The sequence below is a fragment of the Amblyraja radiata genome, chromosome 11 (assembly GCF_010909765.2).
Source record: "Amblyraja radiata isolate CabotCenter1 chromosome 11, sAmbRad1.1.pri, whole genome shotgun sequence".
Taxonomy (NCBI): domain Eukaryota; kingdom Metazoa; phylum Chordata; class Chondrichthyes; order Rajiformes; family Rajidae; genus Amblyraja; species Amblyraja radiata.
The window spans coordinates 48344099-48371459 of NC_045966.1; the positions used below are offsets into that span (position 1 = coordinate 48344099).

At 43.5% G+C, this 27361-nt stretch overlaps 1 protein-coding gene across 1 annotated transcript in view; it reads left to right on the plus strand.

Moving 5' to 3' along the window:
- The window catches only part of LOC116978797 (exocyst complex component 1-like), a 30598-nt gene extending 15530 nt beyond the window's left edge, over nt 1-15068 (plus strand). Inside the window, exon 3 of the mRNA XM_033030086.1 lies at nt 14428-15068. Coding sequence (XP_032885977.1) covers nt 14428-14682 — 255 coding nt within the window. The 3' untranslated portion in view covers nt 14683-15068. The remainder of the gene's footprint in view (nt 1-14427) is intronic.
- Nucleotides 15069-27361: the final 12293 nt, after the last annotated feature.

Below are 27361 nucleotides of genomic sequence, written 5' to 3' on the forward strand. Positions count from 1 at the left end.
AATAATAAGTTGAGCCGATTCAAATGTTCAAAAATAGAAGTCACACAACACAATTTGGCCAGCCAAAAATCATTGTTTAGTTGAGTTTATAGATACAGTGCAGAAACAGGCCCTTCGGCCCACCGGGTCCGCGCCGACCAGCGACCCCCAAATATTAACACTATCCTACACCCACTAGGCACCATTTTTACATTTACCAAGCCAATTAACCTACATACCTGTACGTCTTTGGAGTGTGGGAGGAAACCGAAGATATCTGAGAAAACCCACGCAGGTCACGGGGAGGACGTACAAACTCCATACAGACAGCACCCGTAGTCGGGATCGAACCCGGGTCTCTGGCACTGCAAGCGCTGTAAGGCAACAACTCTACCGCTGCGCCATCGTGCCGAAATGCATTGCTTTCACGTCACCTTGCTCAGTAAAAAATACGGACAGTTCATACATCAGGAACGGTACGCTTTTAAGGACTCTTCCATGTGACAACCATCGGAATGCAAGAGGAGAATCATGTGCTCTGCAGACATATTCTTGCATAGCTCTGAAAACAGATGACATTTTTTTTTTGTGGGGGAATAGCATTGACAATTTTCACCACATCTTGCAACAATTCTTCCAGCTCATTTTTCTGGCCATTGGAACAAGTGTTCAGTTTGTTGGCAGCCAGTGCTTCCCGATGTCAACAACAATGTAAAAAGGTGCAATTCTGGTATTTTTCTTTGATGCGAGCAGTGGCTCCTTTATGTTCCCCCATCATGGCTGCAGCACCGTCCGTAGTCACAGCAACTCATTTACTCCAAGATACATTTTCATTTTCCATGTATTTGCCGAGCTTGGAGAAAATAAATTCACCAAATGAATTGTGCATCGTGTTTAATGTCCGTAGTTTCATCAAAATGCAGAGCAAAAAATGATGCTTCCAACAGTTTCGCCATCAGCTGTTGCTTCAGATATTCAGCAATCATAGTAGATCAAAGTTTCATTGTGTCATTGGACAAATAAATTTGCACTACCTTATCCACTGCTTGCTTTCCACCATGAAGTAGTTGGCAACGATTTTCAAACACGGTTTGACAACTTTCTCAGCCTCTGTGTATGGCTTTGTTCCTTCATGAGCACATGCGCTATTTGAAGAGAGGAAAGAAAAATAGCTTTTTTTAATCGCAGTGTCATTCTTTTCCATCGACTGGAAGAAATTCTACTGCTTCCACAAATACGCACAAGTGTTTTTGAAAAACTGCATGGACTAGTTTTGATGATTGCTATGCTTTGTTCTAAATGATTCTGTAATTTTGAAGGAGCCAGGCACTGGTTGCTATATTTTACACTGCAAAACATGCACTGAGCTGAGGGAGTAGGGCTAGTTAGTTCATCTTTGGGAAGGAAAAAGCCATACTCGATATATTTTTCATTCAACTTTCTTTTCTTGAGGTTTGAGGATAGGGTATTTTTGTCCTGGTGTTTCCTCTTGAGATTAAGTTTTTCCTGGCCCGTATCATCTGTAACATACGTAATTGCATTTTATATTTGTTATTCACAATTTCCTTGTCACCCTTCACAAGATACAAGATACATTTATTTGTCACGTGCACCAGTACAGTGAAATGTGTGGTCACCATACAGCCATACAAATAAAAAAAGAACACAACACACGATAGTCTCCAACATAAAACATCCCCTCACAGCAGAATCAAAGTTTCCCACTGTGAGGGAAGGCCCAAAATCAGTCCACTTCCTCTGATGCTCTTGATGTTCACCCGTGGTCGGGGCCTCCTGAGCCCTCCGCAGTCACCGCTACGGGCGGCCCGCTCGCTGGGGTGATGGAACTCCGACGTCGGAACGGGAGGACAACCTCAGTGGCTTGGACCTCCGAATCAGCCACTTCCTACCGGAGTCTGCGGCTCCCGAAGTCCACAGGCCGAGCTGGGCGGAGATTCACGCTGGCGGCCCTCGGCAAAGGGATCCCAGGACTCCGCGTCGTTGAAGTCAGCGTCGCGCACGCTGGGAGCTCCGCAAACCACAGCTCCGCGATGTTGATGCTGCAGGCCCAACACTCCGGAGCTTCAAACGGCGATACCAGGTAAGGCATCGCCCGCTCTGTTGTGAATCCAGTGCTGCTCCGCTGCTGAAGCTCTGGTCCGGACCCCGGTCTCCTGTCCTGTTGAGTCCTGTTCATTTCACTTTCTTTCAGAAATGAACTACTTCCTTCTGTACACTCTTCCTCTAGAGCTGGTTTCTTTAGGTACTTCAATAGACATGTAGTGGCTTAATTTGCATATTTGAGTCTATATGAGCTAAATGAATTCTACTGCAGGTTCGATAAACAGAAACTTAACCCTGGTACCCCCTCCCCATCTCCCCAACCAACACTTCACACCTACTTAAAGCCTGACTCCAGTCTGTAAAGACTGGACCCTTTCCCACCCACCCCTCTCCAATCACCACATAACACCCACTTTATCTGAATAAATTAAGTAATTCACCCTTCACTCACCCCTCTAGTTTAATTCACCCAAAAATAATTTTCATTCGCCCTTGGGTGAACCATTCACCAGTTTAAGAAGCACTGCAATATAACACACTCTGCAGCACAAGATAAAATCAAGATTGGAGATACCACTGATTTTATTTCCCCACCCTTTGTAAAGAGGGTATATAGGATCAACACATATTCTGGACTAAAACTTTGAACTCTGCTGTCATTTGGCACAATGCCTTATGCAATCTGTCATCGTCATCCATCAAAAAAGGCCTGTTTTAATCAGAGCTTTTTAGCAGGACATATGTTTCAGTAAATTGATTTCAATCCAGATTGGAATTTTGTTACTGCATTCTGAAGATAATTTATTTCCATTCTCTAACAAAGTACAATCTTTCATGAGTCACAACATGTCCCCAGTGTACACAAGGCCCGCTCCTACTGCAAAAGTTCTTACATTTTTAAAAGATAAGCAGCAGGCACCAGTGACTCAAGTCTCAATTTCAGAAAACAGCTTTCACACAGCAAGGCAAGAGAAGGAAATAGCTGGAGGAAAGTAAAGGTTAAATCACCCAAATCACCAATATTCACAATATCATCAAAATCCACGGGGTGGCACGGTGGTGCAGCGGTAGAGTTGCTGCCTTTCAGCGCCAGAGACCCAGGCTTGATCATGACTACTGGTGCTGTCTGTACTGAGTTTGTATGTTCTCCCTGTGACCATGTGTGTTTTCTCTGGGTGCTCCCAATTCCTCCCACATTTCAAGGACGTACAAGTTTGTAGGTTAATTGGCTTTGGTCAATTCGTAAAGGGCCTGTCCTACTTGGACGTCATTTGTGCCTCATTGCACGTAATGCGCGCATGGTGCATGGTGACGTAGACAGTAGCGCGCGGTCGCGCTGCGCCCCAGGATTTTGGAACGTACAAAATCTTCGTGCGCCATCTGCGTGACACGCAGATGAGGCCCAAGTGGGACAGGCTCTTAAGTTTTCCCTAGTGTGTGGGATAGTGATAGTATATGTGGATCGCTCGTCAGCGTGGACTCAATGGGCTGAAGGGCCTGTTTCCGCGTTGCATCTCTAAACTAAACTATATTAATGCTGTAAAATAATGTGTATGCAAGTGTGGAAGACAGTCATTCAGCCTATTCTGCTTGTGTCTGGACTAATCCACGTCAGATCATTGCTTCCTGCTTCCATTTCTGAAATAACCATTCACAATTTCCTCCTCATAGAGTCATAGAATCAAACAGGCTGTTCAGTTCAAGTTGCCATGCCAACCAAGATGCCCCAACTAAGCTAGTCCAAATGCCTTTTAAATGTTGTTATTGCACCTGCTCGTTCCATATACTCATCATATACTATGTGAAAAATTTGCCCTTCAGGTTCCGATTAAATTTCTCCCCTATCACCTTAAACCTTTATCCTCTAGTTCTTGATTCCCATTGGAAAAAAGATTCTGTGCATTCAATTTATTTCCCTCATGTTCTTATACACTTCTATAAGATTGTCCATGTCTTCTGTGCTCCAAGGAATAAAATCCTAGCCTGCCGAACCTCCCCATAGCTCAGGTCCTCATGTCCTAATAACATCCGTGCAAATATTCTCTGCACTCTTTCCAGCGTAATAATATATTTTATGCAGCAGGGTGACCAAAACGAGTTGCAGCCTCTCAATGTCTTGTACAACTGTAGTAAACTCCCCAACTTCAATACTCAAATCCCTGACTGATGAAGGCCAGCATGCCAAAACACATCTTCACCACCTTATCTACCTGTGATGCTGCTTTCAGGGAACTCTGCATTTGTACCCCTCATCCCCTCTGCTTTACCATACCCCCCAGGGCCCTACCATTCACTGTCCTGGTTTGACTACCCAAAATGCAACACCACGCACTTATATTAATTAATTTCTTTGACCATTCCCCAGCCCACTTGCCCAAATGGCCATTATCCCGTTATAATCCTTGGAACAATCTTTGCTAAAATATCAGCCATTTAGTGTATTCTGCAAACTGTATGGTCATGTATATTCATGTCTGAAGAAGGGTTTCGGCCCGAAACGTTGCCTATTTCCTTTGCTCCATGGATGCTGCTGCACTCGCTGAGTTTGTCCAGCATTTTTGTCTACCTTCGATTTTCCAGCATCTGCAGTTCCTTCTTGAACAACTTACTAATCATGCTTTGTATATTCACATCCAAATCATTGACATACATGACAACGGGGAGGCAACACACCATCCTGAAGTCATGTTTGCATTCACAGAATCTCCTGTCTCAACCATTGAATGTCATCTTTATCTATTTTTGAATTCTACTTTAAACATGTATCAATCTGATAACTCATTGTGTGCCTTAAATTGGAAAAGCTTACAACCACTTATTTTTTTCTAAGTCAGCAAATATGTTGAATTTAAAGAATACACTTGCTTCTACTAGCTTGTGTCTATAAGGTAGCATATTTATGCAACAGAATATATCTACAGTATATTGGTCAATGAATATGAGCCATATATGGGGCTAATTTTGGCCATTGATGGATGAACTGAAGAACCCATTCATGTCTTAGCTGTTGGATCATCTGTGTTCTTTCCATCTTTATACCAAGAGAAGATGGTATAAAGTGGTGAGAGGGAATGGGTAAGACTGGATAACATAACAGGTGGAATTAGGGGAACTGCCTATCATCCTCAGGGCAGCATGGTATCGCAGTGGTAGAGTTGCTGCCAGAGGCCCAGATTCAATCCTGACTAGGGCTGGTGTCTGATGGGAGTTTGTATGTTCTCTCAGTGACCACGTGCGCTTTCCCCAGGTGCTCCAGTTCCCTCCCACACTCCAAATAAGTGCAGGTTTCTGGGTTAATTGGCTTCAGTAAAGACTGTAAATTATCCCTAGTGTATGGGGATAGCACAGACTTGGTGGGCAGAAGGGCCTGTTTCCGCACTGTATCTCTATACCAAACTAAATACTCCATCTCTCCACTCTTCATTTCGATTGGCTCCGTTGTGAACTTTCTACATGATGGATTAGGGTTCAATTCTGATGCAGGGTTAGAACATAGAACAGCACAGGAACAGGCCCTTTGGCCCATCATGTCCGTGCCGAACATGATACCAAGTGCACTCGGTTGCACTGTTGTCTACTGTCCTGTACATTTTCTATTTACTTTGTTGCACTTTAGAAGGGAGGGTTTTGCACCATGTGTATAGCGTAGTATATCTATATATGTAGCATGCTGTCCAATAGTGTTCTATGTAGCACCGAGTTTCTAGGGAAACGCTATCTCATTGCACTGTGTACTGTGTATATAGCTGTAATGACAATAAACCCTCTTGAATCTTGAATCTTGAAGTTAAACTAATCACCCCTGCTTGCACGTGATCCATATCCATCCATTCCCTGCATATCCATGTGCCTCTTAAACACCACTATTGTAATTACCTCCACCACCACCCAGACTGGGCATTCCTAGCACTCACAATTCTCTGTATGCTTACCCCTCTCATCCTAAAACTATGCTCTCTAGTCTATGACATTTCCACATGGGGGAACGATTCTGACTGTTAACGTTACCTGTGCCTCTCATAATTGTATACACTTCCACCAGGGCACCCCTTAATTCTTCGACGCCTCAGAGCAAAACAATCCAAGTTTCTCCAACCTTTCCTTACAGAGATAATAACCCCTAATCCAGGCAGCATTCTAGTAAACATTTCAACCCAAAACATCGACCATTCCTTCACCTCCATGATTGGTATTTAACCTGCTGAGTTCCTACAGCAATTTGTTTCAGCATCTGCAATCTCCCATGTCTCATAGAAACAGAAACTTAGAAAAATATGTGCAGGAGTAGGCCATTCAGTCCTTTGAGCCAGCACCGTCATTCAATATGATCTTGGCTGATCATCTAAAATCACTACCCCGTTCCTGCTTCTTCCCCATATCCCTTGATTCCTTTAGCCCTAAGAGCTAAATCTAACCTTCTCTTGAAAACATCCAGTGTATTTCTCCTGAAAAACAGGGTTAATGTGATCTTGGCTCAGCATGCGTGTTGCAAAAGCAGGAAGTCACTGGCTTGGCCCATTGTACTTTCACATTTCCTAAAGTTGTTTTTCTTTTGGCAGCAGCTACACAGCCCCCAGTTAGATGAGAAAAAGGCAGCTGAGATTAGTGATTCAACGCAAATTCTAGAGCAAAAAACAACCTACTGGTGTGAATCTGCGGTCAGGCAGCATCTGTGGAGGGAAGGTCTTGACCTTTTAGATCAAGACCCTTCTTCTGAAAGCAAATTCGTAGTTGCTTCAATTTATGGTCTCCCACCTCCAACTTCCGAATGGTCAGTGGTGTTCTGGTGCAGTTATGATGTGCCTCATGGATTCCTTATCAACAACCCAAGCAATCTTTGTGAAAGTCATGATGAACACATAAATGGTAGGGCCCTGGAGTGTGTTGTAGAGCAAGGAGTCCCAAGGGTATAGATATGCAGATTCCTGAAAGCAGTCACATGGATAGACAGGGTTGTGAAGAGGGGGTTTGTCATGCTTGTCTTCAATTGTGCTTTTATTGTCACTTGTGTGAAGTACAAACGCACAGTGAAATTCTTTTCGTACAAACGGTCTAGTAGAGTATTGCCATACCTAAATACATCCCTCATTAAGAATTGTGCAAAAATAGGTAAGTGTATTGTTTAAGAAAGAATGCTGGAAAAAGCGAAGGTAGACAAAAAAGCTGGAGAAACTCAGCGGGTGAGGCAGCATCTATGGAGCAAAAGAATAGGCAACGTTTCGGGTTGAGACCCTTCTTCAAACTGATGTCGGGGTGGGGTGGGTGGGGAGATGATGAAAGGAAGAGGCAGAGACAGTAGGCTGTGGGAGAACTGGGAAGGGGAGGGGAAGGAAGGAGAAAGCAAGGACTACCTGAAATTAGAGAAGTCAATGTTCATACCACTGGGGTGTAAACTACCCAAGCAAAATATGAGTATATTGATAATTGTATTGAGTACAGTGGTTGGGATGTCATGTTATAGCTATACAACACGTTGGTGAGGCTATGGTTGGAGGATTATGTGCAGATCTGCTCACCCTGCTGCAGGAAGGATATCATTGAGCTGGAAAGGATGCAGCAAACATTCACCAGGATCGTACCAGGACTTGAGGATTTTGGATTAGTAGTGGCTATATAAAATAAATTGGGACTTTTTGTGGGGTTGGTGCATATATGCAGTGATCTGCCAGGGGAAGCTGTAGAGGCAGGTACAATGGTGATGTTTAAAATACATTTAGCCAGTTACGTGGATAGGAAAGGTTTAGAGCGATATGGGTCAAATCCAGGCAAAAAGGTGTGGTTCAATTATAAAACATGGTCAGCATGGATGAGTTGGGCTGAAGGGCCTGTTTCTGTACTTTATGACTAAGATTTGATAATCATAGTCACACAGAATGGAAACAGGCCCTTTGGCCCAACTTGCCCATGCCAATCAAGATGCCACGTCCACACCTGTCTGACCTGCCCTCATTTTGTCCATATCCCTCTAAATATTTCCTATCCATGTACCTATCTTAGATGTTACACTTAGATTTAATGTTAGATTTAGCTCTTCATGCTAAAGGAATCAAGGGATATGAGGAAAAAGAAGGAACGGGGTATTGATTTTAGATGATCAGCCATGATCATATTGAATGGCGGTGCTGGCTCAGAGGGCCGAATGGCCAACACCTGCACCTATTTTTCTAAGTTTCTATGTTTTTTCTATCTATATTATAGTATCTGCCTTAACTATTCCATCTGGCAGCTCATTCCATATACCCAACATCCTCTGTGTGTAAAGGTTGCCTCTCAGGTTGCTATTAAATCTTTCCCTTCTCACCTTAACCCTAAGTCCCCTGATTCTTGATTCCACAACTCTGGGTAAAAGGCTCTGTGCATCAACCGTATCTGTTCCCTCATATTCGTATACACCCTTTATAAAATCATCTCTCATCCTGTACTCTAAGGGATCAAGTCCTAGCCTGCCTAACCTCTCCCTATAGCTTGACCCATCAAGTCCTGGCAATACCTTTTCTTGGACCCTTCATGTCTAAAAAATGTCTACTCAAAGCATATCAAAGTATAAAAGCCTGAAAGCCCTCCCAAATAGTATAATGTATTTGTGTGCTGTGCAAGTGAATTTCATCCAAAGCCTGATGCTGACCCTATATATGTGTTTGTATGTATAGTGCATTATAGAAAGCTAAAGGGCCTGTCCCACTTAGGCGACTTTTTAGGCGAGTGCAGGAGACTCTGCGCTCACCTCATGATCGCCACATGGTTGCCACATGGTCGCTGATGGTCTCCAGTGAGTCTCCTTCATGGTCGCGAGGAGTTCCCGCATACTGGGAACTAGTCGCAGCCTCAGTATGGTCGCCGCAAATTTTTCGATATGTTGGATATTGGTCGCCATGGAAAAAAAATCGATAATCATGTAGTCGTAAGTGCAGTTGTAGTGGGGTCGCCATGTAGTTATGGGTAGTCGAGGTAATCGTAGGTAGTTTTAGTTAATCGCCTTTGCTGACCGGGCATTTTCATTGGCTCATTGGGGAAAAAAACATAAGCACGAGTTTTCAGAACCAAGGATAATGTTAAATGCCCGCCAAACTTCACAGCTGTCTATCTCTGGCTTATTAAACGTTGTCTGGCTTCTTAAAAGTGTCTCCACTCCTTCTCCCCCTTCCCCCCCCCCTTTCTCCCCCTTCTCCCCTCCCCCCTCCCCCCTCTTTTAAAGGACATGTACACTGTGCTAGCCATCTTAACCTTCCTGTTCATCGCGGTGTGTGTCTGTATCACCTTGGCTTTGCACCGTGTGAATTTCAGGCAGCGCTCCCCCGCTTTCCCTGACCCCCGCCTTTGCGATGTGTGTGTGTGTGTGTGTGTGTGTGTGTGTGTGTGTGTGTGCGTGCGTGCGTGCGTGCGTGCGTGCGTGCGTGCGTGCGTGTGTGTGTGTGTGTGTGTGTGTATGTGTGTGTGTGTGTTCCACTCTGACAGTCGCCGTTCCAGTTCCCAGTTTTTCAGGCGACTGCCGGGAACTTGACAATCGCTGGCAGTCCGCTGAAATATCGTCTAAGTGGGACATGCCCATAACACTGGTATTTTGTGCACACACATGGAAATTACAAGTACCACTGATGCAAAATTGCACCACAATTTGTGCTGTACAAATAACACAGACCTTGCTGAAGGTTGGCCTTTCTTAAACATCTCTCCATAATCTGTCTACTCTCCCTTCAATCTAACCACTCTCCCTACTCTTCCATGCTGCTCACAACTCTCACCTGCTTTAAGTTTCACTCCACCAAATGAAGACAAGATCTGGGCTAAGATGTTGATGTTGTGCTGTATTTCAAGAGTGATGCTTTTAAAGGCATTTGAGGATTGGAAATAAATGATGCATTCACTGGGAATCACGTGCTAAAATGTGAAGGAGGATAAACTAAAAGACAGAAAAATAATGAGGATCTATTTTCTCTCATGGCAAAACTCCCGTATTTCATTACCTGAGGAGGGAAGTAGTTCCCAATGTCCTGGCCATGTTTACCCCATGTGCTGCATCGTTCAATCGTCCCTTCAACTGCAACACCCTTTCCCACTTCTCAACTCCTCACAATCCTCTCCTCATCTCCAAATCATTGACTGAATCAGAAGATGGTTTCAAAGCTTCAAGCCAAATGTCCTCCCGATTTTCTCTCCATCAATATAACCCTCACCTCAACCTAAATGCTCGCTGCTGCCAAGTTTGCTTTTGTAAGAAGCATATGAAAAGTGAAGTCTCCTGCTAAAGGATATTCTGTTTCTGAAATTTGGCAATGATGATATCCAATAAAAGAGTTTCTTTGGCAAGGACACAATGTTGGTGCTACAACTGTGCTTACAACTGCACCTATCTTTTGGGTTTTTGTAGGGAATTGTTTTATTACTGAAATTACCTCATATTTTATAACTGAAATTACCAATTTGCCAAGATGATAATTCATCTAGCTCAGTATTGAAAATTCTTTGCCAGATTACCAAAATATTATTTGAATAAAACATGCTTCTTACAATGTTAGCCATTGATAGTATTTAATTGAACTGAAAGCAGAAGATATCTATATAATTAAAAGTCTAAACTTGACCACTTCCTGTTTGTATATTGATTTTAGAAAAAACGATACCACTTGCGGCTGTGATTTTTGGCCATCTTACTCAGCGTCCCCCTCCGCTCATCAGGTGCATAGGATTTTTCACATCGATGAAAAATAAAACTTATTAATGTTTAAAAAATGTTGAGATTCTCTCTCCTGTCAATCATGCCATGGCCACGCCCCTTCAGGTGGGAGGGGGGAGATACTTTAAACCCGGAAGTGTGGATGTGCCTCCATCGCTGCAAGATGGGGGAGGGAGAGGCCATGAATCTCAGTCTGAACCGTAAATCAACTGAACACTGAACACATGTCTACTAAATTGTGAGTGTGGTTTTATGTGGTTTATTTGGAACTGTGCTCGGAAGGAATAATGTTTTTATGTGCCTTTTAACTGTGCCTTTTAATTGTGCCTTTTAATTGTGCCTTTAAACGGTGCCTTTAAATGGTGCCTTTAAACGGTGCCTTTAAACTGTACGGCTATTGGAAATATACAATATACAATTTATTTGTTGTCATTTGAACCCAGAGGTTCAAACGAAATTTGGTTTCTGCAGTCAAACACACAAGAAGAAGAACCAAGACACAACACAATTTACACAAACATCCATCACAGTGAATCTCCTCCTCACTGTGATGGAAGGCAAAGTCTTATCTCTCCCCTGCACTCCTCATGCTCCTCCCGATGTCAGAGACAAAGCCCCCGGCGGGCGATGGTAAATATGTCCCACGGCAATTATAAAGCTGGGTGATGCAACGCCCTGCTCCGGGTCTTGGTGTTGGAGCCCCCGGCGTGCGCTAGCAGGCCCCGCGGCCATTTATAGCCGCGCCGGGCGATGTAAGGCCCCGCTCCAGGTCATCCTCAACCCCGCAACTCGGGCGGGAGAAGTCGCCGTTGCGGAAACCCCGAAAAGCGGTCTCCCAGCAGGGACCCACGGGCTCCCGGTGTCACTGTCCACCAGACCTGCGGTTGGAGCCTCCGAATCTCCAGGGTCGGGCTGCAGCAGCGCGCCACCACCGCTCCACCCGCTCCGAATTCGGCCAGATGGTAAGTAAGTCCGCAGCTCCGCGACGGGAGCCCCAGGTCGTTCCGGTTGGAGGCCGCTCCACGGTGCTAGTCCCCAACGACAACGGAGACCCGACAGAGAAAAGGTCGGGTTCTCCGTATTCAAAAATGTTTACTGCCATATGTATGGTGTGTGTGTGGCTATTTGAAAATGCGTGGCTATTTGAAATGTGTGCCTTTTGCAACTGTGCCTTTTGCAACTATGTGTCTATTGAAATGTGTGGCTATTGCAACTGTGTAGCTATTGCAACTGCCTGAAAAGAATAAACGCTTTATCAGGTCTCACCGTGTTTACTGCATAAGTCCCGCTCATTTCGTGATTTCCGCATAGTGGACAGGTCACGCTGATTGCATCATTTCCGGTGAGTGCAGAGTCGTGCTGAACGCTGAAGTGTTGCTGACTGCGGAAGGCCCATGGTGGAGACGCCGCGCCATATGTATGGTGTGTGTGTGTGAGTGTGTCTTTGGGTGTCTGTGAGTGTGTCTGTCTGTGTCTGTGAGTGTGTGTTTGTGTGAGTGTGTGTGTGTCGGTCTGTGTGGGTGAGTGCCTGTGTGAGTGTCTGTACGTGTTTGTGAGTGTGTATATGTGTTTGTGTGTGTGTATGTGTTTGTGTGTCTGTGTGTGTCTGTGTGTAGTATTCTTTTAAAGCTCCAAAATACATCCTTTCATATTGGAATTAAAATCCAACAATCTTGGCATAGTTCTTGCTAGTTGATAGTTCTTTTCAAAGATTTTTAAAGATTGGAAATAAATATTGCTTTTTGCTGGGATCCATGAGCTGAAATAGAGAGGAGGGAGAACTAAAGACAAATAAGAAGCTAGGATCTAAATGTTCTCATGGGAAGACATAAAAGGGCCTGCACCCCTATATCATCGGATGTGGAGAGAAATACTTCCTATGTCCTCATGCATTTAGATGGACAAGGGGTAGTTAATGATAGTCAAGATTGTTTTGTACGTGGGAGGTCGTGGCTCACGAATCTGATTGAGTTTTTTGAAGATGAGACAAAAAATGTGATGAGGGTAGAACTGTAGACATATATATAGATTTCAGCAAGGCATTTGACAAGGTTCCACATGGTAGGCTGTTCTGGAAGGTTAGATTGTATGGGATCCAAGGAGAGATAGCTGAATGGTTAGAAAATTGGCTTCATGGAAGGAAGCCAAGGGTGATGGTGGAATGTACACAAAATTGCTGGGGAAACTCAGCGGGTGCAGCAGCAACTATGGAGCGAAGGAAATAGGCGACGTTTCGGGCCGAAACCCTTCTTCAGACTGATGGGGGGTGGGGAAAGAAAGAAGGAAAAAGGGAGGAGGAGGAGGAGCCCGAGGGCGGGCGGATGGGAGGGTGGGAGGAGACAGCTAGAGGGTGAAGGAAGGGGAGGAGACAGCACGGGCTAGCCAAATTGGGAGAATTCAATGTTGATGCCATAAGGACGCAATGACCCCAGACGGAATATGAGGTGCTGTTCCTCCAATTTCCGCTGTTGCTCACTCTGGCAATGGAGGAGACCCAGGACAGAGAGGTCGGATTGGGAATGGGAGGGGGAGTTGAAGTGCTGAGCCACCGGGAGGTCAGGTAGGTTATTGCGGACTGAGCGGAGGTGTTCGGCGAAACGGTCGCCCAACCTACGCTTGGTCTCACCGATGTAAATCAGCTGACATCTAGAGCAGCGGATGCAGTAGATGAGGTTGGAGGAGATACAGGTGAACCTTTGTCGCACCTGGAACGACTGCTTGGGACCTTGAATGGAGTCGAGGGGGGAGGTGAAGGGACAGGTGTTGCATTTCTTGCGGTTGCAACGGAAAGTGCCCGGGGAGGGGGTGGTGCGGGAGGGAAGGGAAGAATTGACGAGGGAGTTGCGGAGGGAGCGGTCTTTGCGGAAGGCAGACATGGGGGGAGATGGGAAGATGTGGCGAGTGGTGGGGTCACGTTGGAGGTGGCGGAAATGGCGGAGGATTATGTGTTGTATTTGCCGGCTGGTGGGGTGAAAGGTGAGGACCAGAGGGACTCTGCCCTTGTTGCGTGTGCGGGGATGGGGAGAGAGAGCAGTGTTACGGGGTATGGATGAGACCCTGGTGTGAGCCTCATCTATGGTGGCGGAGGGGAATCCCCGTTCCCTGAAGAACGAGGACATTTCCGATGCCCTGGTATGAAATGTCTCATCCTGGGAACAGATGCGGCGTAGGCGGAGGAATTGGGAGTAGGGGATGGAGTCTTTACAGGGGGCAGGGTGGGAAGACGTGTAGTCCAGATAGCCATGTGAGTCAGTGGGTTTGTAATGTATGTCGGTCAGGAGTCTGTCCCCTGCGATGGAGATGGTGAGGTCAAGGAATGGTAGGGAAGTGTCGGAAATCGTCCAGGTGTATTGGAGTGCCGGATGGAAGTTGGTGGTGAAGTGGATGAAGTCAGTCAGTTGTGTGTGGGTGCAGGAGGTGGCACCAAGGCAGTCGTCAATGTAGCGGAGGTAGAGGTCAGGGATGGTGGAATGTTGCTTCTCAGACTGGATGCCTAAATTTAAAGATGGAAACTAGATGGACTTTTACATCATGTTACAATGTGAGCATTGAATCATATTAGTACCATTGCAATTTGTGACCATTGTCTACATGTCAAGATTAGATTCGTACCTAATGATTGGTGAGATGTGAGATCACAATTACCTGTACTAAAGATGAAGCTTTGAAAGCTTCTATAACGAATGCCCTGTTGGTTTTCTCTTCTGCAGGATAACCCACACCTCGACCTACATTTTCAAACCGTCTGCAGCTGGGAAGCTAGTAGCACTGCTGCCAAGTATGCTTTTGTAAGAAGCTTACGAAAAGTGAATAAAGTCTACCTGCAAAAGGATATTCAGTTTCTGAACTTTGACAGCGATTTTATCCAAGAAATGAATTTCTTTGGTGTACCGGAGGACACACTGTTGGTGATACAACTGTGCTTACAAGCCTTCAACTGCATCTGCCTTCTGGGTTCTTTGTAGGGAGGTGTTGTATATATTCTATGGCTGAAATTTCCAACATTACCATTTAGCACAGTATTAAAAAGTATTTTGCCAGATTAACAAAATATTATTTCAATAAACCATGCTTCTTACAGTCAGAATGTGAGCCATTGATAGTCTTTAACTGAACTGAAAGCAGAAAGATATATTATTTTAAAGCCTCAAAATATACCCTTTCATATTGGAATTAAAATCCAACAATCCAGGCATTGTTCTTGCTAAATCTAGAGCCACATTATTTGCCATATATCAGCTTGGTAGATACATACTATGACAATAATGAGTAACAGCACCTCGCCTTTTTACATGTGGGGTATGTGCTTGAAAAACAGCTCGTAATTTAAAAATGCGTAAATTAAACCTATGCTGCCAGTAGTGAATCTGAGTGCGTTATTCCAAAAATACAAACGTGCAAATCAAACTTTACTAATTAAAGGATCAAGGGCGTTATTTTAAAATGCATAAATCGAACACGCATAAAACGAAAGGTGCATGTGCTTAACTACTCAAAGGAATCAACTCCTGTTAATAAAGGGCCTGTCCCACTTGGCTGTCTTTCGCGCGCCATTTACGCAACCTGCTAGCGTGTGGGTAGCGTGTGGATAGCATGTGGGTAGTACAGGACGGGCGCATGGAGTGGTGTGGAGGAGTATGGACTTCGTCCTGCACTAAATCTTCGTGCGCCAACGGCCTGTCGTGTAACTGACGGCCAAAGTGGGACAGGCCCAAGACCCTGGCGCGACGCAACATCTCACCTCCAACGGCAGCAGAAGCAGGCAAACGATCGTCGAACTCAGCCTGGGGCTTACGGCCATTGCGGATCCGGTCCGCCCCCACTTCTACTCCCAGAGCAGGGCCAAGAAAATTGAAGATAGACACAAAATGCAGGAGTAACTCAGCGGGACTGGCAGCATCTCTGGAGAGAAGGAATGGACGACATTTCGGGCCAAGTCCCTTCTTTCAGACTGAAGAAGTGTCTCGACCCGAAACATCATCCATTGCTTCTCTCCAGAGATGCTGCCGGTCCTGCTGAGTTACTCCTGCATTTTGTGTCCATCTTCAAATGACGTCACATGCTCCAGATGGCGCATGATGACGCGGGACCGTCGCGCCTCAACCGTCGTGCCAAACCAAACAAGAGACAAGGAAAACCCCTAGAATGCAGACTAAACACCAAGAATGCAATATGTTTACCAAATGCCATGGATCAAAAACATGTTAGTGCGTTATGTACTTTATTTATGCTGATGCAACTAAGTGAGTATTCAACTCCAAAGATCAGTGAATCCTTAATGCACGCTATCTTTGCTCCAGGATGTGGTGACTTTTTAATCTGTAGATCGTAGATTTACATTTCATTCCATGAAATGATGACAAGATCTGGGCGAACAAGTTGATATTCTGCTGTATTTCAGATGCAATGTTTTCAAAGGTTTTTAAAGATTGGAGATAAATGTTGCTTTTTGCTGGGACCCATGTGCTGAAATAAAGAAGAGGGAGAACTAAAGACAGATATGACAGATAAGAAGTTGGATTTAAATGTTGTCATGGGAAGACATAAAAGGGCATGCACCCCTATTTCATTGTCTGTGGAGAGACATAGTTCCTCATGTCCTCATGCATTTAGATGGACAAGGGCTGGTTAGGGATAGTCAAGATTGTTTTGTATGTCAAGTCAAGTCACATTTATTTATATAGCACATTTAAAAAACAACTCTCGTTGGCCAAAGTGCTTTACATTTGTTATAAGAATAGCACAACAAAACAAACTACATACATATATACATGTAGCCCTCACTCAGAGGACGTCAGGAAAGGCTTGGGAGTATAGATAAGTCTTTAGTCTTGACTTAAAAGAGTCGATGGAGGGGGCAGTTCTGATGGGAAAGGGGATGCTGTTCCACAGTCTAGGGACTGCAACCGCAAAGGTCATGTCACACATATCTGATTGAGTTATTGAAGATGAGACCAAAACATTTGAAGGCAGAGCTGTAGACATATATATGGATTTCAGCAAGGCATTTGACAAGGTTCCGTATGGGAGTTTATATTGTATGGGATCCAAGGAGAGATAGCTGAATGGATAGAAAATTGGCTTCATGTAATGAAGCCAAGGGTTATGGTGGAATGTTGCTTCTCAGATTGGAGGCCTAAATTTAAAGATATAAACTAGATAGACTTTTACTTAATGTTACAATGTTCAAGTTCACATTTATTGTCACATGCACCAATTAAGGTACAGTGATGTTCAAAAGGAAACTGCAGATGCTGGAATATCGAAGGTACACAAAATTGCTGGAGGAACTCAGCGGGTGCAGCAGCATCTATGGAGCGTACAGTGATATTTGAGTTACCATACAGCCATACTAAGTGAAAAGAACCCAATACACAAATAAAATAAAATTTAACATAAATATCCACCATAGTGAAATCAACATTCGTCACTGTGATGGAAGGCAATAAAGTTCAGTCATCTTCCTTTCGTGGTCGGGGCCTTGAACCCTCTGCAATTGCCATTGCTGATGGTCCGATGATCAAGCCCTCTCGCCAGGATGATCTAAACTCCGGCGTCGGGACGGATTGGAAAAATGCATGGAGCATTGAATCATATTAGTACCATTGCAATTTGTGGCCATTGTCTACATGTCAAGATTAGATTCGTACCTAATGATTGGTGAGATGTGAGATCACTATTACCTGTACTAAAGATGAAGCTTTGAAAGCTTCTATAACGAATGCCCTGTTGGTTTTCTCTTCTGCAGGATAACCCACACCTCGACCTACATTTTCAAACCATCTGCAGCTGGGAAGCTAGTAGCACTGCTGCCAAGTATGCTTTTGTAAGAAGCTTAGGAAAAGTGAATAAAGTCTACCTGCAAAAGGATATTCAGTTTCTGAACTTCTGACAGCGATTTTATCCAAGAAATTAATTTCTTTGGTGTACCGGAAGACACAATGTTAGTGGTACGGCTGAAATTGCCAACATTGCCATTTAGCACAGTATTAAAAATTATTTTTGCCAGATTCACAATAGACAATTGACAATAGGTGCAGGAGTAGGCCATTTGGCCCTTCGAGCCAGCACCGCCATTCAATGTTTTCATGGCTGATCATCCCCAATCAGTGCCCCGTTCCTGCCTTCTCCCCGTATCCCCTGACTCCGCTATTTTTAAGAGCCCTATCTAGCTCTCTCTTGAAAGCATCCAGAGAACCCGCCTCCACCGCCCTCTGAGGCAGAGAATTCCACAGACTCACCACTCTCTGTGAGAAAAAGTGTTTCCTCGTCTCCGTTCTAAATGGCTTACTCCTTATTCTTAAACAGTGGCCCCAGGTTCTGGACTCCCTCAACATCGGGAACATGTTTCCTGCCTCTAGCGTGTCCAAACCCATAACAATCTTATATGTTTCAATGAGATATCCTCTCATCCTTCTAAACTCCAGAGTGTATAAGCCCAGCTGCTCCTTTCTCTCAGCATATGACAGTTCTGCCATCCCAGGAATTAACCTTGTAAACCTATGCTGCACTCCCTCAATAGCAAGAATGTCCTTCCTCCAATTAGGGGACCAAAACTGCACACAATACTCCAGGTATGGTCTCACTAGGGCTTTGTACAACTGCAGAAGGACCTCTTTGCTCCTATATTCGATTTTTCTTGTTATAAAGGACAACATGCCATTCATTTTCTTCACTGCCTGCTGTACCTGCATGCTTACTTTCATAGACTGATGTACAAGGACCCCCAGATCCCGTTGTACTTCCCCTTTTCCCAACTTGACGCCATTTAGATAGTAATCTGCCTTCCTGTTTTTGCTACCAGTGGATAACCTCACATTACACATTAACACAATATTATTTCAATAAAACATGCTTTTACAGCCAAAATGTTAGCCACTGATAGTCTTTAATTGAACTGAAATTTGAAAGCTATATTTTTTAATGCCTCAAAATATATTATTTTATATTAGGATTAAAATCCAACAATTCTGGCATAGTAGAAACAAGGAACTACAGGATCTGGTTTACAAAAAATAGGCACAAAGTTCTGGAATTACTCAGAGGGTCTGAGTTATGGAATAACTATGCAGTGTCTTTCTCATATTCTGGATATTCCTGTAAAAACCTGCAGCTTCATGATTTCCAATATATCAGCTTGGTAAAGACATACAATAATAAAGAGTAAGTTAATGATTGCTCAGAGGACTCAACATCTGTTCATAAGTCTCCATGGAAATCAATCAGGAGACATGGAAATCCCCAATATGAAGACTAGTCATCAAGAATGCAATCTTTGCTAAGTGTCGTGTATTGAAATATGTGCATACGTCAACATTACAGCTTTTGATTTCATTGTTGTTCTTTCAAAGAGATTTCTGGATAATTGCCATGGGGAAGATGTTTACACATTGTTTTGGATCACAGTCACACATACAAGCCAAGCAACCAGGGATTAAACAAGTGAAAACAAAGGTATTAGAGCAAAGGTACACAATTGGAAAACAAAGCCATGCAAGAAATGGGGGTTCGAAGTGTTCTATTGCCAAACTTCAGCCCACCATCTCTTTCATCCTTCTCCACCCGCTCCCCCAATCCAATTCAACCCTCACACACATTTTCTCTGCAACTGTAAACAATCTTGTTTTCTCTTGCTCCAAGTTCTGATGAATAGGTTTTGACCGGAAATGATAACTATTTTACTTTCCACAGATGCTGCTCTCTTTGCTGAGTATTTCTAGCATGTTCTGTATTGATAGTCCAAAGGTACCTTTGGTATGAGAGCTGAAGATTTAGACAAGCAAAAATAAAAGTTCAGCGATACAGTTTAACACAGTGTTCAACTTGAAGTAAACTTGCATGGACATATTTCCATCAACTGCCTTGTCGTTCTTGGTGATTAGGAAAGTGCTGACACCTTGGTGTGGTTTTCTTGGACGATGCACTCTGTAGACTCTGTAAGAGAGAGAGTGAAAGTTAAAGTGGTGTCAAACAAGTGAAGTTGCTTTGACCTGGATGGTGTTGAGCACAATGTGATGAGCTGTAGCTATCCAGGCAAGTGGAAAGTACATCCAACATACTCCTAATCATGCATTGCAGGTTGTGGAAAGGCTCTAGGGTGTCAGGGTATGAGTTGCTTATCACAAGATACCCAGTCTCTCAGATATTTATGTACTTAGTCAGTTAAGTTGCTTGTTAATGGTGACCCACTAGATGAAGTGGGTCACCATGGACAGTAGGAAACCTAATGATAATAATACTATTGAATGTCAAGGGTTTGTGAATGAACCATAACTTGTTGGAGATCCCTATTATCTATTGAAAATCTACTTCCACATCACCACTTATCCGAATGTAATAGAAGTCTTGCTGCATGCAAGCATGAATTACTTACTTTTCAGGTAAATGCTGATGAAATTAAACATCAGTGAACATCCCCAAATCTGATTATAGAGTCAGCATCAATAATACAATCATGAAACTACTATAATTCCCAAATAAACACTTGTTAAAATTCAGTTACTTATGGTTAATGAGCAACATATGTGGATTATGATCTTGTTAAACTTGCCTTTATTGATTTCAGCATCCCTGATCTTTGGAAGTGGCATAATATATGGAAGTAACACTATTGTTCATTTCAAGCATGTGACTAAAAAGGATGAATCTTGAACTGATCAAGATGTTGAAGTCTTTTATACACCCATGGGCCTTTTATGACAAAACGCTAGTATGTATATGAAACTCAATGATGTTAAAAAATATTTCAGCATTGGACTCAGCATGGTCCACCATGGGCACAACTATCCCCACCATGGAAAGCTTCTACATGAGGTACTGCCTCAAGGGGGAAGACAGGAGAATGGGGTTAGGAGGGAAAGATAGATCAGCCATGATTGAGTGGTGGAGTAGACTTGATGGGCCAAATGGCCTAATTCTACTCCTATCCCTTATGACATTATGACCTTATGAGAAGGCAGCATCTATCATTAAGGATCCCCAATATTCAGGTCATGCCGTCTACTCACTGCTAACATCGGGCTGAAAGTAGTTTGTTTTTAGTTACATTTATTATTGTCATGTGTACTGAGGGACAGTGTAAAGCTTTTGTTTGTGTGCTCTGAAGATAAATATATTTTAGTGTACCATTATTCTATGTTCGCTCTTCTGGGTGAGATGCTAACTGCATTCGTTGTCTCTGTACTGTACACTGCACAATGACAATAAAGATTGAATCTGAATCTGAGTCTAAAGAAAATACCATACATGAATATAATCAAGCTGTCCACAGTGCACAGATGAAGGGAAAAGGTACAACATTTAGTGAAAGATATAAGTTTGAAGCCCGATAAAGTCAGTTTAACGATAGTTTAAAGGTCTCCAAGAGGTAGATGGGAGGTCAGGATTGCACTGTAGTTGATGAGAGACTCTTTACAACTGGGAAGGAACAATCCTTAAATCACACACCACCAGGTTACAGCGGTCACGGTGGCGCAGCGGTGGAGTTACTGCCTTAAGGGCCTGTCCCACCATGGCGACCTTATTTGTGAGTTTAGGGGAGTTTGCGCTCGCCACAAGCTCACAGCATGGTCGACACGTAGTCGTAGGTGGTCACTGGTAAGTAAGTCTCCTTCATGGTCGAGAGGAGTTCCCGCATAGTGGTTACTACTCGCGGCCTCAGTTTGGTCGAGGGAAATTTTTCAACAAGCTAAACATTTTTCTGCGAGCAAAAATTGGTCGGCATGGAGAAAATCTATACTTTTGAACTCGTAGTGTTGGGGTAGTGGGGTCGCCATGTCGTTGTAGGTAGTCGAGGTAGCTGTAGGTAATCTCCTTTGCTGACCAGGCATTTTAATTGGCTCATTGGGGGAAAGCAACGTAAGCACGAGTTTTCAGAACCAAGGAAAACCGACCGCTAATGTTAAATGCCCGCTAAACTTCACAGCTGTGTATCTTGGCTTATTAAAAGTTGTCTGGCTTCTTAAAAGTGTCTCCCCTCCTTCTCACCCTCCTTCTCTCCCCTTCTCCCCCGTTCTCTCCCCTTCTCCCCTCCCCGCTCTTTTAAAGGACCTACCGTACACTGTGCCAGCTGTCTTTAATCTTCCTGTTCATTGTGGGTATCACCTTGGCTTTGCACCGTGTGAATTTCAGACAGCGCTACTCCGCTTTCCCTGGGCCCTGCCTTTGCAATGTGTGTGTGTGTGTGTGTGTGTGTGTGTGTGTGTGTGTGTGTGTGTGTGTGTGTGTGTGTGTGTGTGTGTGTGTGTGTGTGTGTGTGTGTGTGTGTGTGTGTGTGTGTGTGTGTGTGTGTGTGTGTGTGTGTGTGTGTGTGTGTGTGTGTGTGTTTTTTTTTTTTTCAGCGCTGATGCTCATTCCAGCTCGCGGTTTTTTCGGGCGAGTGCCCCCGAGCATGAAGGTCGCAGACGGTTTGCTAAAAAGTTGCGTGAATGGGATGGGCCCTTCACAGCGAATGCAGCGCCAGAGACCCGGGATCGATCCTGACTGAGGGTGGAGTGTGTGTGGAGTTTGCACGTTCTTCCCATGATCTGCGTGGGCTTTCTCCGAGATCTTCGGTTTCCTCCCACACTCCAAAGACGTACAGGTTTGTACGTTAATTGGCTTGGTAAATGTAAAAATTGTCCCTAGTGGATGTAGGATAGTGTTAATGTGCAGGGATCGCTGGTTGGCGCAGATCCGGTGGACCAAAGGGCCTGTTTCCACTCTGTATCTCTAAACTAAACTCAACTAAACTACGTAGCTATTATCCTACAACTATACCGTTCTTCAACAACACTACACAACAATTCTTCAACAGTTCTACACAATACTAATGTTCGCTTGACAACGGAACACTACGGAGCTCTTGCTCTACCGTCAACTTGTTTTTTTCCTCTAAATATGTTTTGTACTAACATTTTGTTTTAACACGGTCCTCTTTTTTACTATCTTGCAGAATTATATGTGTAAGTTATGTATAAGTTATAATTTTGTGTGTCTGAGTCTATGATGCTACTGAACAAATGATTTTCATTGTACCTGTACCTCACCAAACTTGTGCATATGATGATAAATTCAATTTGACTTGACTTGAGAGTCCAAATGTCTCTCCTAATAATTGATTGTAGCACTTTTCCAAAAATAGTTGTTAGGCTAATTGGCTTACAACTCCTGTGGCTTTGTCTCACACCCTTTTTGAATAAGTGCTCTCACATTGGCAATTTTCCATCCTCTGGCACTGTTCCAAAAATCAAGGATATTTGGAAGGTTGTAATTAATGCATCCACTACCGCAGTGCACACTTCTTTTAGGAACCTAGCCATCCAAGCCAGGTTACTTATCGGTCTATAGCCCCATTAGTTTACCTAATTCCAATTCTCACAGGATGGTGATAGTGTTTAATTTCTCCCCGGCATTATCCATTAGTCATAGAGTCACAGAAACAGCATGGAAACTTGCCCATTATCCATCAGTCATAGAGTCACAGAAACAGCATGGAAACTTGTCCATTTGGCCCAACTTATCCATGCCGAAGAAGTTGCCAATTTAAATTAGGGTGGCATAATGGCGCAGCGGTAGAGTTGCTACCTTAGCTCACCAGAGACCCGGGTTCCATCCTGATTACGGGTTCTGTCTGCATGGAGTTTGTACATTCTCCCTGTGACCTTGTGGATTTTCCCGGGTGCTCTGGTTTCCTCTCACCTTCCAAAGATGTGCAGGTTTGTAGCTTAATTGACCTCTGTATATTGTCCCTAATGTATAGGATAGAACTAGTGTGCGAGTAATGGATGATCAGTGTGGATTCGGTAGGCCGAAGGACCTGTTTTCCATTATGATTTTCTAATACAAAATTAGTCCCATTTTCTTGCATTTGGCCCATATTCTTCCAAACCTTTCCTATCCATGTAGCTGTTCAAATGCCATTTAAATGTTGTTTTGTACCTAGATCAACCTCTTTCTCTGGCACAGATTGATCAGTGACAAGCATCACAGATTTGTTGGTGGGAAATCCTGATTATCTAATTGAATTTTTTGAAGAGACATCTCAAGTTCCATCAAGTGTTTATATTAATTCCATTTACCCCAAACTCAACCTCCAGCCTTCAATGCCAAGTATTCATTTAAATACACTTACATGTTCATAAATATCTCCCGCCATCATTGCCTAAGGTGGTATGTTACAGATTTCAACCACTTCCTATTGTGTGATGTTGTACATAGAACTCCAGCTGCTGCCCAAATGACATTTTGCATAAATGTACCTTAATTGATGAGATTCAGACTTCTGCAGAGTACCTTTCTATAGGTGTGTGGTGGAGAGCATACTGACTGGTCACATCATAGTCTGGTTTGGTAACTTGAACACCTAAGAACAAAGAAGCCTGCACAAAATGATGGATATTCCCTGGTCCACCACGGGTATAGACCTCCCCACCATTGAAGGGATCTACAGGATGTGTTACCTCAAGAAGGTTGCTAGTATCATCAAAGACCCACACCACCATGGCCACGTTCTCATCTCACTGCTACCATCAGGAAGAAAATACAGGAGTTCGAGAACCGTTCCCTCCAAGTTCAAGAACAACTTCTTTCCATCAAGCATCAGCTCTTCAACCACCCTGCACAACCCAAAACATATCCTTATCTCAGCATTGAACTGCTATGGGTTTAGCTACTGTATGTACTTTAGCTTGCATTATTATGGTCAGGTTATCTAGTGTAAATGATAATTAATTTTATATTTATTTGTTGTAATGGTGAGTTTAATGTGCCACTAAAGCTGCAGCATCCTAGTGTCAAACAGTCTAAAAAATGCCACCTTCAAACAGTCCAATATTTCACTATTTATTAGCTACTAAAATAATGCTTACAACGACTTTCTATAGCTGGTGGTTTTTTGAGGAAGTTGGTTAAAATATAGCCTCTGCTGTGAGAGTGCCATAGGCCAGTGGAGAATGTGTAGAGTAGTTAACTAACAAAGAGCGAGTGGCACGGGCGCATAGCTGGTAGAGTCGCTGCACAACAGCGCCAGAAATCATGGGTATAACCATGACCTTGGATGCTGTCTAAGTGGAGTTTGCACGTTCTTCTTGTGACCAGGTAGGATTCTTCCAGGTGTTCCGGTTTCATCTCATATCTAAAAGACATGCGGGTTTATAGGTTTATTGCCCTTTACAAACAGCGCCGCTAATATGTAGGGATTGGAGGAGAAAGTGGGATTACATAGAACATAGAACTAGTGTAAACGGATAATTGGCATGGATTTGAAGGACAAAAAGACCTTTCCTTGCTGTGTCTCCAAACCTAAAACCAAGATGGGCTACAATAATGTGGAAAGTAGCAGTTTACAAAACAACTGAATTGTTCACTTAATTACTGAATAACAAATTTGGACTTGAATCATACAAAATTGTGGCAGAAACATGATAACCCTTGTGGACTGTCCCAGTGTAATCTATTATTCCTACACTCTTGTACTTAGGTATGATTATAAATACCTATGATTATAACTATATATAATAAGATTTTTACTGAACTGTAACCAAACAAGGAATTTCATCTTATAGAAACTTACAAAATTCTTAAGGGGTTGGACAGGCTAGATGCAGGAAGATTGTTCCCGATGTTGGGGAAGTCCAGAACAAGGGGTCACAGTTTAAGGATAAGGGGGAAATCTTTTAGGACCGAGATGAGGAAAACATTTTTCACACAGAGTGTGGTGAATCTCTGGAATTCTCTGCCACAGAAAGTAGTTGAGGCCAGTTCATTGGCTATATTTAAGAGGGAGTTAGATGTGGCCCTTGTGGCTAAAGGGATCAGGGGGTATGGAGAGAAGGCAGGTACAGGATACTGAGTTGGATGATCAGCCATGATCATATTGAATGGCGGTGCAGGCTCTAAGGGCCGAATGGCCTACTCCTGCACCTATGTTCTATGTTTCTATGTTTCATTGTACCTGGTACATTTTAGTTTAGTTTAGTTTAGAGATAAAGCGCAGAAACAGGCCCATTGGCCCACTGAGTCTGCACTGACCAGTGATTCCTGCACATTAACACTATCCTACACACACTAGGGACAATTTACACTTATACCAAGCCAATTAACCTACAAACCTGTACGTCTTTGGAGTGTGGGAGGAAACCGGATCTCGGAGAAAACCCACATGGTCACGGGGAGAATATACAAACTCCACACAGACAGCACCCGTAATCGGGATCGAACTTGGGTCTCTGGCACTGTAAGCACTGTAAGACAGCAACTCGACTGCTGCACCACCGTGCCGCCCTGAGACAGGTGACAACAAAGTAGCATTGATCAAATACTAGAGAACAGAGCATTGCAGTGAGATGGGCAAAGTTTAAAGGCGATGTGCAGGGCAAGTGTTTTGTACACAGCGGAGGGTGTACTGTGATGTACTGTCAGGAGTGGTGGTTGAGATAGATAAGATAATGGTGGATAAGAGGCTTTTAGATAGGCAGATGGATATGATGGGAATGGAGGGATATGGATCATGTGTAGACAGTGGAGATTAGTTTGGCATTATGTTTGGCTCAGACTGAAGGGCTGAAGGATCTGTGTTTGTACGGTACCATTCTATGTTTTATATGGTGAAATAAATCCCAGATAAGTGATGTGGGTGGAACAATACCTTAGCCAAATTCACTTCCTCCTCTGCTGCAACGAGTCAGTCTGAAGGGCCTGTTTCCGTGCAGTATGACTCTATGACTCCAACCATTCTATGATTCAGATTGCGGAAACTTCTTCTTGTGAAGAGTTGAGACTGGATCATAACCTGCATGAACAATCCATCATAATGTTTAAAGGATTTTCTTTTCAGCTGTAACCAAATATTGACAAGGAGTTATATATTAATTAGCACCAGGCACACTTATCTTAAAATGTCTTACAATAAATAAAGTGCATTTTGAAGTGTGTTGCCAATCTTGATGCAAGATAGACAGAACAGGACACTCACACAGTCAACAATGTGTTAACAGTTAAAAATGTTATTTCTGTTACATTGATTGAAAATAAATATTAACCACGATATTGGATATAACTCCCCAGATCTTGAGCTAATGCCCAGGGAACACTTTAGTTTAGTTTAGTTTAGTTTAGTTTAGTTTGGAGATATAGCATGGAAACAGGCCATTCAGCCAACCAAGTCCACGCCAACCAACAATCACACATACACTAGTTTTATCCTATAAACTAGAGACAATTTACAGAAACTAATAAAACTATAAAGTTGTATGTCTTTGGGATGTGGGAATGACCGGAGCATCTGAAGAAAACCTTCATGGTCACAGGTAGAACATACATACTCCATACAGACAGCACCCATGGTTAGCAACGAACCGTATCTCTGGCTCTGTAATGAAGCAACACTACCGCTGTGCCACTGTGCAGCCCAGGGTGGAGTCAGATAATACACTATTTTCTGCACACTGTATTGGGGTGTCACACTGGGGTGTATTGAGAGTTTTGCACATAAATCTCAAGCTTTGGACTTACACCCTCAACTTAGTGAGACTGTTAATAAGCCACAGCTAACATTTGAAACCACAGGAAATAGCAAGATGCTGGTGGTTTTTGTATGTTCAAGAAAGCAGCACTGGTTACAGACATTTGAATATCTGAAGGAAGCAGTCACTTTGAGTTTATTAT